General features: G+C 30.4%; 1 protein-coding gene across 1 annotated transcript; it reads right to left on the bottom strand.

Annotated features, from left to right (window-relative positions):
• Positions 1 to 1833: 1833 nt before the first annotated feature.
• Positions 1834 to 4060, bottom strand: LOC106770059 (probable L-type lectin-domain containing receptor kinase S.5). The gene has a single exon (XM_014655882.2). It carries the CDS (start codon positions 3971 to 3973, stop codon positions 1961 to 1963), a length of 2013 nt encoding a protein of 670 aa, XP_014511368.1. The 5' UTR covers positions 3974 to 4060; the 3' UTR covers positions 1834 to 1960.
• Between the last annotated feature and the right edge of the window lie 7354 nt (positions 4061 to 11414).

Genomic DNA, 11414 nt, shown 5'->3' with positions numbered 1-11414 from the left:
CTTCCTATTTTTTAACTTTTCTAAAATATGGTTGGTTTTTTCTTTTGTGAAAAACAAGAGTTTAAGCTTCCTTAATTTTCTCTCAAATGAAGGATGTGATTCTTGTTTTGTTTAGTTGACCAATTCCAACACACTATGCTCTTTCTGATGCGGAGTTTGTCAAAGAGTGAAGAAGAAGGCTTTTTCTTAGTTTGAACTTCTCTGATTTTCTTTCCCTTTGACTAATTACACTCTTATTCCAAGGTACAAAATTTTTGTCAAAAGTGAAACTCATGGTGGACTGTTAATCTGTTTGTAATTTGCTGGTGGTAGAATTAATTGAATTTGTGCATTGTTTGAGTGGATAGGATAAACTTGTCTAGTTTGGGATCTTATATTTTCTTCTATAGTCTGGAATCTTGTTTCCTCTTTCTTTTGTTTTAGAGAGGCAATGGGATTCGACACAACTAATTTCCAGATTTGAAGAATGGTTGGGGATTCATGTTGTTCAAGAGGTGAAGATGTTGGCAAAGAAAGAGGATCGAAAATGGAGAGGGTCGTGCTGCAACTTTCGATAACGATATTGCAGTGACCGTGAAGAGGAAGATGATGGTCTGTTGAGAAATAAATTTAACTTTACGTGTTTTTATATTAAATAATCAAAGATAGTTTTTTTTTTTTTTAAATTTAAAATCATTTAACTCCAGGGAATGACTTTTTTTTATTTGACACGTGATAATTAAAGGACATCTCAGCATGCTAGCTCGCAAGAAAATTAACGTCGTCTACAGAATTTAATTACAGGAGTTTTATTGAATCAATTTTACCAAAATAAGAATCTAATTGAACATTTTCAAAATATGGAGACCCAATTGATACGGATCCACAGAAATAGAAACTTCCGAATATATTAAACCTTTATTTTTTTAAAACTTCCATGATAACTACACTGCAGGCTTAATTATTTTTTTTTCTTTGATATTTTGATGTTGTTTGCATATGAAAGTGGTCCTTGTAAGATTATATATAAATAAGACCCTTTTTCATAATCATCAATAAAAACTCTACAAAGTGAAAATGCCTTTTCTAATTGCTTAGTTTTTTCTATATCGACATCAAACTTTCAGCATGGACAGTCACAAGAGTAATTCATTGACTAGGTGATTAATGCTTGTTGAACCTATGAGTTTAGCAAAATTTTCTTTTTCAATTAGTATCGATATGTTTTAATTCAAAAGAATCCGAATTTAGTTCTATTCGAACAAATGTCATATAGAAAAACATATTTAGAATGGTACAATTTTGATATGTGACAATAATAAAACATAATTTTAACGAGTAATAATATCATAACATACTTTTACATTCATTTGACACAGAATACAAAGATAAAATGGTTCAAAAAGTATAAAATTTTTTAGTTTTTTAAAAAAGAAAAGAGTAAAAATTAAATAAAAATAGTGTCAAATAAATATAAAAAGTTTAGGTGTTTCAAATAATCATTTCTCTTTTAATATTCATCCAAACAAAATACAACCCGTGATTAGTTTTAACCAGTCAAACAACTTGAACACATTCAAGACTAGTTTATCTCGCAAGTAGCAATATAATTCCTTCGTAATAGGATACACAATACAAAGAAATTACAAAAGAACGTATCAAATGTCTAAATTAATATTAACGAAATGCTAATAGAAGTAATTAGAATTTTAGTTTAATATTCAAGCAAATGTTCCATCTCGAAAGGAGATCAAAGTCATACAGTTATAAACAAAACACTTTCATTTTGAATACATGCTGAGCTTGCAGAAACAACCTATGTACATGATTGAATGACACAAAAGATTACACAAGTTTGTGTGCAATACATATATATCAAGCTGCAACACATTTAACACCAGTGTACGTATTTACATAGAAAAGCTAAAATCTGTGAATCCAAGAGTGGTTTAAATTCTTCAAATAACCGGTTATTATTTCATCATCTTCCAGTGATCTCAGTGAAAGGAGTGAGAGTTCCCTGGATGAGCGAGCTATCTTCAGCTTCTTTGAAAGATGGAGGCATAGCAGGCCACATAAAAACTGGTCTTTCCTTAGGCACTTCAGGTGGAGCTGCTTCCCCATTCAGAACCTGAAGAACTGTTCTCATCGATGGTCTTTTGTGTGGATTTGGATGGCAACAAGCCAAGCCAAGAACAAGAACGCAGTCCACTTCTTCCTCAATAATCTCCTCCTTCTTCAACCTTCCATCAACAGCACCAACTACTTTTCCCTTCCCATACAAATCCCATACCCAATACACAATGCTGTTCTTGTAGTCATCCTGTGAATACACATTCCCTGGCCTCTTTCCACACACTACTTCCAACACAAGAACCCCAAATGCATACACATCTGTCTCCACCGTTGCCCTCCCAGTCAGGAAGGTTTCTGGGGCCATGTACCCGGGTGTGCCTGCAATCTCTTTTGTAGAGTGATGCGTTTCATTTCTCTTCTGAATTGTTCTAGCCAATCCAAANTCTCCCAGCTTGGCATTGTAATCTGAGTCNAGCATTATGTTGCTGGCCTTGATNTCTCTGTGGAGAACNCTCCTCTCNCANCCATCGTGAAGGTAGTCAAGTGCTTGAGCNACCCCATGAATCACTCTTNNCCTAGTTTCCCAGTCCAACGTTATAGNATACCCTCCTTCAAAGTCATAATTATNACCACAANCTTTGTCACNAAAGAGGTACTTGTCTAGGCTTCCATTAGGCATGAACTCGTACACAAGGAGAAGCTCTCTATTCTCATAGCACCAACCAGTGAGTTTCACCAAATTTCTATGGTGAAGGCTTCCGATTGTTGTCACTTCTGCCACAAACTCTTGCTTCCCTTGGCGTGAGTTCTTGGAAACTCTCTTTACAGCTACCTCCTTATTTTCCAGTAGTCCCTTATACACAGTTCCAAACCCACCTTGTCCTAGCTTGTTTTGAAGGCTGAATCCACCAGTTGCTTTCGTTAGTTCCCTTAGCCTAAACTTCTTCGGAGCCATAGAGGAATATTTAATCTGGTCCTCTATCCTTGGATATGCATCTTCTGGCCCCTCCATATGGCGAATCTTTTGCCAGCGCAAGAAAAAGATCACCAACCCACCAATGATAATTAAAACAATCACGATTGGAACGGCAACATAAACCCACAAGAGACTGTTGTCATCATCTCTAATATCATCCCCGCTGAATTCCCACGATCTTACACAGTTCCGCTGCGTGTAGTTACTTGTTGAGGCGGAGAAGCCAATGTAAACCTCTTTTTGAAGAAAGGAAGATAAATTAAGAGGCTCAGACACCAAGAGGGTCTCCATGGATTCTTCAGAAGTTCCACTCATGGCACCAAAAACTGATATTGTGTCATTGATGTACTGAATGTGAATTTTGACATCTTGACCTGAAGATAGATTGAGCCGAGAGTTTATTAACGAAACCTGTTGGATGGAGTTGATGCTGTTTATATTGATGCCAACGTGATTGTCGGGGCCATCTTCAGTGAAACTGTGTCTTGTGTCAAATTCAACTGCTAGAATACCAGGCTGTGAAGTTCCATTGGAAGTAGCATTTACAATACCAAGCCATTGTCCATCACTGCTTTCTGGGACAGTCCTATCTGAAGTTAAGATAAAGGCCAAGCCTTCACCACCAGGGGTAGTTTCCGGAGTTATGTTGAGCACAAAAGTGGTGTTGAAGGAAGCTATTTGGTTTCGGTTATTCTTCTCTTTCCAAAGCAGGTATGGGTCTATGTAGAAAACACGTCCAGAATAATGATCTATGGGACCACGAATATCAGGTGACACTTGGATGGCATCTAGGAATATACTTGAATTCTTGCTCACCCATAGATTAGAATCATCTGGGAAGGAAGGGAAGTTGAACTTAAGACAGGTAACTTTGGTAAGAGCAATGGTAACGAAGAAAAGTGTTGCTGCATATTGATAATTGACTATCCATGGGATTTGCATGTTTCCGTTTTGAAATGGCAAAAAGTGGCTTGATTTTGAAGGGTTTGCAATGATTTTAGACAAGGTGATGAAGAAAATTGAAGGCCAATTCTGAGTTCTGAAATATTAATGATGCATCATTCCTTTGTTTATATAAACCATGTATCACACATATGGGTTGGTCAATTGATTTTTTTTTTTTTTTTGAATTATCTAAACATCAACATCGTTGTCTCTTAGGGTTATGTTTTTCTGAGAAAATTCGTGTTTCCGGTTTGTGGAATGAAAAGGGAAAAAAATGGGTGGTGATGTTAACATATATGCCATTAAAATAATATTATAAAACTTAAAATGCCGGCGGAATAGTATAGGTTTCTCATACATATTCGAAAAAGGTTGGATATTAATTATGTATGAACGTATTGAAATAGTTAAAGATTTTGGCTTTTATATTAAATAAAGTTTAATTAGGAAATGTAAAAGTCTTGGTCTCTGTAATTGGTATATAGATTATGGTAAACAACTTAATTAAATTCTATTACAAAAAGTGGTGAAAATATAATGAAAAACTTGTTAAGTTCTATTGCAAATACTTATGAATAATTAAGTTATTTTATAGTCAAAGAAAATACAGTGAAACTATTTTCATTTAACATATTAAACATCTTTGGAAAACGTTAGAAACAGTATCATAAACTATTTTGAAACATTTAGAGAAGTGGTTATGTGATAAGATAATTTTAAAGGAAAAACTTTTTTTAACAATTTTTTTTAACAACTTTTTTACAACACATATGTGAGAGCTTGTGAATGATCCGTTTTAAATATTTTTTAAACATAAATTCAAATAAACCAATAAAATGATGATACATGTCCTGTTATAAAAAAAGGTTGTTAAAAAATGTTGTCAAAATATCATTGTTTAATTTTAAATATTTATAGAACTTGAGTCGAGAAAAGCCATAAAAATATAGATGGTTTTGATCTTGACCGGAAGAAAGAATTTATTATGCTATTTATTAATGATTATTCAAGGTTATATTATCACATGTGATAGGAACGACTTTTACACGTTATGCTTCGTACTAAGCCTTTCAGTTCATAAAAGTCAAGTCAAATTATAATACCACTGAACCTACCTAGAGTTTGCTTTTAACTGAATTTTGCATATGACAAGATCAACTATTAGAAAATAAAATAAAGATGATGACTTTTTCTATGCTTTTGCTTCAATCTTCACGCATCATAATAATATATAAAATAATAAGTTCGATTGGAAAAAAGATAATTTTCAATAACTAAAATCACCAAGTTGTGCCTTTGCAAGTTTGTTTGTTGCCGTTTTCTGTACTTTGTCACTGTACCTTAAACTCTGTCATGCTTTTCTGTCAGATTGTAATAGTTATTACAAGTCAATATTTGCTAAAATAGTTATCGATAGTTGACAAAGTAAAAGTATATATACGACAATAGAAATAACTATCTTTTTAATAAAATTATTTTTAGTGTACTGTTTTAATTAGTCATTTTTTAGTTAAATATGTCTTTATTTTTTGAATTTTGAACACAGAATTGAAATTCTTTTATTTTTCTAAATTTTGATACATTTTAATTTTAGAAATCATATTGATTAGAAATAAAAACAATTCACAGTATATGTAAAACTTTAAGTTTTAAAAGATTGAATTAAACGTCAGACGATGTTCTACTCATTAATTATAATCAATTCTAATAAAATTTATTGTTTATTAAATTTATTTTTTCAATACAAATAAATCATTTATTAATATTCAATCTTATACACTCTATCTATCTATATATCTCTCTCTATATATATATTGACATAAAAAGGTTAGAAGTCCCACAATTATTAAATATAAAATCAATAGATAAGTTCTATTTTATAAATTAATTTTATAAGATTTTTATCTAAGCTGACAAACTTAAAATATTTAACTTTTCTTTTTTCTGATATCATGTATGATGAACAGATGAGGTGTCCATTACATGATAAAAGTCAAAGTCTCTAAGAAATAATTTTTAAAAAATATAAATAATCACTTTGTTATTAATTTATAGTTTATTATAGATAAAATATTGTATACTACATTTTTAGTATATTTTTATGGATAGTTATCGTTAAAATCGATCATATAAATTATCAATATATATTTTGTGATATTATGATTAAAAAATGGATATACCAAAGTATATATTAGGATATCTATTAAATAATTTATTGTAGATTACATGTAGTTTACACGTTTCTCCATTTAAAGAACTAGAATTGTCACGTCCATATGAATAATTACACACTCTTGATAATTTGACATACAATTATTAATTAAGTGTAGTAAAACATACATTTTATAAGTTGTTTTGTTGACTATCATGTGAGAGAATGTGCAAGTTTTACTGATTCTTCAATTATGTTAATATGAATAAGTATTCCTAATAGAACAGATTTTCATAAAATATTTTACATAATTCAAATAATATGCACAAATTAGAGGTGTCAAATATATAAAACAGTATACTAAAATTAATAAAAAGTTTATTTATATATTAATTTAAATGTGAAGAAAAAGAATTGGGGAATCAAAGCTCTACATCCCTCCAAATTATTTTAGCTTAATTTATTTTATCCTACATTTTTTTTATTGAAATTGTCTGTGTTATCTACAAGTTACAAGTTGTTTGAGAGAATTTCTTTTTGAAGTGAGTAAATATTAACGAGATACTATTATTTATGTTGAAACGAATTTACAATTGTAGATCTAAAAAATACACTCTATTGACTTGTTCTTCTCTATATCAGCTGGTTATGCTAGGTTACCAATGTACCCAAAATCATTACCTTAAAAAATATCATATATATTTTATATATCTTGATCAATATTTTGACGTAATATAGTATATATATATATATATCAACTAATTAAATATGATTTTGTAAGTGATTACTAAAAGTAAAAAGTTATTACTCTACTGGAGAATCTGACTTAAATTCTCAATATCTTATGCGTGATAGTTTGGATTTTGTTCAATTTGTTCATTTTGAACATTATACTTTTTTTTTAATAAAACATACTAAAATTCTAAATGAAATATTGTTCTTACTACTATGTGAATAAATTTATAAATAATCTTGTATACTAATCAATATGTATTGAATGAATTTATTTAACTCATTACAAGTTTAAGTAGCTTGATTATGTAATTATATAGAAAGTTTGGTCAGATATGCAAAGGTTTGGAACGAGATTACATAAGTTTGAGTGATATAGAAGATAAAACTTTTCAACTATTTCGGCTTGAAAAGGAACAAATATATACACGTTAGAAGAATGAATCTTGAAAAGAAGGGAATGGATCTTGTTGTACCAAAAAAGTGTACGAGATTTTCATAAATATATTACCCTTTACTTCATAAAAAGATTGTTTATATGAATATAATTTTCCTAAGAATATTTGTGTAAAGGTCAAAATCTCTATAAATAAACATGTCACACGAAACTATTCATTCTCTTTCGGAAACATCTTTGGTTGTCGAGTCAAATATATTACACGGGAGGAAACAATAGCATAATGCAAACAAACAAAAGATGATTTTTTCTTGGAAACTTGGTGGTGAATAGTATTCAAACTCAACAACCAAGAAACCAATAATAGGTGGTTTTGGAACCTTATAAAGACAAATCTAATATGCGAGTTTTCTCGTATGCATATATATTGTGAAAAGAAAGGAGGACAAAAACCTTGAATGTCTTAGCCGTACGGAGACAAGTGTTTGTTGATATGAGAGAAGGAAGAACACTATTGAAGGCAAAAAAAATTCAAAGCTAAAGGATTTTGAACAGTTTCATAGAATTCCGATTGAAGACAGGGACGTGCATGATAAAGTTTTACTCCTAGTAATCAAATAAGAATATTAAAATGATTAATTTTTTTCTTAGAAATAAGTCATGAAATTAAGGATTAAAAAACTTTAATATAACTTTTTTAGATTTTCTAAGGCTAAATATACTTTTAGTCTCTCAACTATCAAACGATTTTAGATTTAGTCATTCTCTCAAACTTTACTACACTTTGATCCTTGTCGTTAAAGAAACTATAATTTGTTGTCCTCCAAAACCAACGCCGGTTAAAATTCGGCTGAGTTGACTAATGTCTAGCCACGTCTGATGATTATGTGTAATGGATAACTTTTGTCACGTTTCGTGTGAGTAATTTAGTTGAAACAAATTAAGATTCCTTACCTAGTTAAATTAAGAATTTTTTACGCGAATGAAAATTAGGGTTCATAAGTAACTTTTATCTTGAAGGTAAATCCAAAATCGCGATTACGGTTCGTGAGTTAGTTTTGTTTTCAATCAATTTGCTTAAGCGCTTATTGTGGGTGGAGTAGTTGTTGCATTTGGTGTGGCTTGAAATTGGTGGTTTGAAACTCAATTTTGTTGAACGTTGGCTCAAACTAAATATTGATCACTCCAACAACTTTGTTTAGTGATTTTAAATGTGTTCAAACTCTAAAACGACTTAAAATCAGGCTGTTACAGAAAATCACCTTGCAACTTCCAATTTTGGCTCAAAAATACGGTTTACTATACTATCCTGCACTTAGACCAATATGTCATGAGTTGAACCTTGTTAGTAGTTTTAAAACATCATTTTAGACTTGTTTAAAATGTCACACAGAATAGAATTGCTACCATTCAAAATTTGCACTTAATTTTCAACTCTTGCACCATAAAAGTGGCTTGAAATTGGTGGTCTGAAACTCAATTTTGCTCAATACGGGCTCTAACTCAAAATTGATCACTCCAGAAACTTTATTTAGTAATTTTAAATGTGTTCAAACTCTAAAATGACTTAAAAATCACCTTGCAACTTCCAATTTTGGCTCAAAAATCATGATTTACTATACTATTATGCACTTAGACCAATATGCCACGAATTGAACCTTGCTAGCAATTTTAAAACATCATTTTAGACTTGTTATGACACTCTCTTCCACTTTTTCTCATGCTGCTTTCATGGTTTTGGCTATCTTTAAAGTCTGGCCAAAATATGAGTTTACCGACTATCCTTCCTTCATTTGCAATATCTCGAATTCCTTACGTAAGGCCTACAACTATGCACGTTTCACCCTAGTAGGTCTTTGAAATTTCTGTTTCATGGAATCCCAAATATTTTTGGACGTTTCGTTTAGGATTGTGTCCAAAATCTCTGTCTATTGCTTGTAAAGATAATTCTTTATCTTCAAATCTTTAAGTTGTTGTTCTTCCAGTCGTTTGAGGTATGCGTCTGATGCATTTGTTTTGTCTTGAACACCATCAATTTCATTCTCCACCAAGCTCCAATACTCCTTAGAACGCAAGAAATTCTCCATTAACTTTGCCCAAAGGTCACCGTAACCATCAAATTTGGGAATGGTAGTTTGAACGTACTCTCCAGTTTCTGCCATTTCTAATAGCACTCTCAAATTTCCCAAAACTCCCAATTATCACTCTTTCCAACCTAATCCAAAAAGCAAAGCTCTTTAGTATTTCTCTCACTCACGTGTTAATTTTCTTGGTTCAGATCCCTGTGAAGGAACTTTGATACCAAATTGTGAACACAATTCTGAATGTAATCTCAAATCTGTGTTATTGATTTTATCATATTACAAACGTTTAAATAGACTGCAATTAAAGAAAGAAACTGTCATTCCCTATTTTCCTAAATTAGTGGGTAATATCTTAACCGATTAGGTTAGATAAGATTTATCTCCCTCAATCCCTAAATAATAGGTCAGTATAAGATCGTTATTTAAACTTAAAGAAAATAACATAAATATGCATAAAAAACCTTCTAACATATTTTTCATAAAAAAAACTATCATTGAGGGAATTATTTATAAATATAAAATGTATGTTGGAAGATCTGGATGGAGGAATACTCTATGTTTGTTTGAAAAGGTTGAATTTATCCTTAATACTTCACTAATGTAAATTTCAAACTTTTTATGTTTAACTACGGGCTTTTTAAAATTATTTTACACTCATAACGTTAAACTTGATTTTTCATATTTTGACAAAATTGATTATTTTTACGAGATTTTCAAGGATAAATAACTTTTCAATCATTATTAAATATTATGGCACACCTAACTATCAACACTTAATAATTATTGCAATTCATTTAGATAAGAATGTAGTTCCTTAGTATTAGATGATGATTAAAGATGTTAAAATGGTTTAAACATGTGAGAGCTAATAAGTTCACCAAAAGTTTGAGAAAGTTTGAGTTAGGTTGAGTTGAAAAAAAAATCAATTTTTTTAAATTCGAGTTAATTGAACTCACTTAACTTTCAAGTTAAATGAGTTTTAGTTAGATTGATGGTTGATTTACATATACACTAGTGCAACAAAGACCATGGTTATGGTTATATTAGGACTTACTTGACGAGTATACTATCATACCATATTTTAAAACAAGTTTGTTAGACTATGGTTAGAACTGTAGTCTATTATCACTTAAACTCACTACAAGAAAAATCGCAATTACATACGGTTAAAATCTGTATATAACCTTGTTAAACTCGCTTTTAGTCACATCAAAGCCAACAAACTAAGTTCCCCACTAATGAAGTATAGGGACAACCTAGGTATCAATCCAAGGACTCAACTAAAATTAAGTTCAAAGTGTTTGGTTAGAATCTTGTATTACTTACTACCTAATTATTTACTATCACTAGTACAAAAATCATATTTTATGACGTACAAAAATGAACTATGACATACATAGTTTTGTACGTTATAATAGGTCTACATATTTTATGACGTAGTAAAAATTTGCGTTATCTGAACATATTATGACACTGTTTCTAAAATTTTTGCTACGTAATATGTTCAGATAACGTAAACTTTTGCTACGTGATAAAATATGTAAACCTATTATAACGTACATAACTATGTACATCATAGTTCATTTTTGTACGTCATAAAATATGATTTTATTTTTGTACTAGTGTATTCTAATGCAAGGTGGGGAAAATAAAATCTAATTAAAAACCAAGAAATTGAGAAGAAAATAGTAAAGAAGAAAAATCTGTTTAAAAGGAAATTAAAGAAATAAAATGTAAAAAAAAATAAAACCTACTCTAAACTACAGTCATGAAAAGATAGAACTTGACAGTGCATAAAATTCTAACAGTAACTAAACAAAATAAATCCTAAATCTACACAATTCTAAAATAAATAAAAAAACTAAACTAAACTTCAGAAGAAACAGTATCAACATTCTACATCTATTTCAATTAAAAGCAAAATAAAGGAACCTAAATGACCTTCAATCAAAATGAACACTTAATATCCAACCAATCAGAACAGTACATACTATACTAAACATCAATTCAATAGAAATGTAAAAAGGAAAGAAACAAACTAACGATATTAGAAAAAATCAAAGAACAGAGATA

The sequence above is a fragment of the Vigna radiata genome, chromosome 8 (assembly GCF_000741045.1).
Source record: "Vigna radiata var. radiata cultivar VC1973A chromosome 8, Vradiata_ver6, whole genome shotgun sequence".
NCBI lineage: Eukaryota > Viridiplantae > Streptophyta > Magnoliopsida > Fabales > Fabaceae > Vigna > Vigna radiata.
This window is presented reverse-complemented; position numbering and strand designations above follow the sequence as displayed.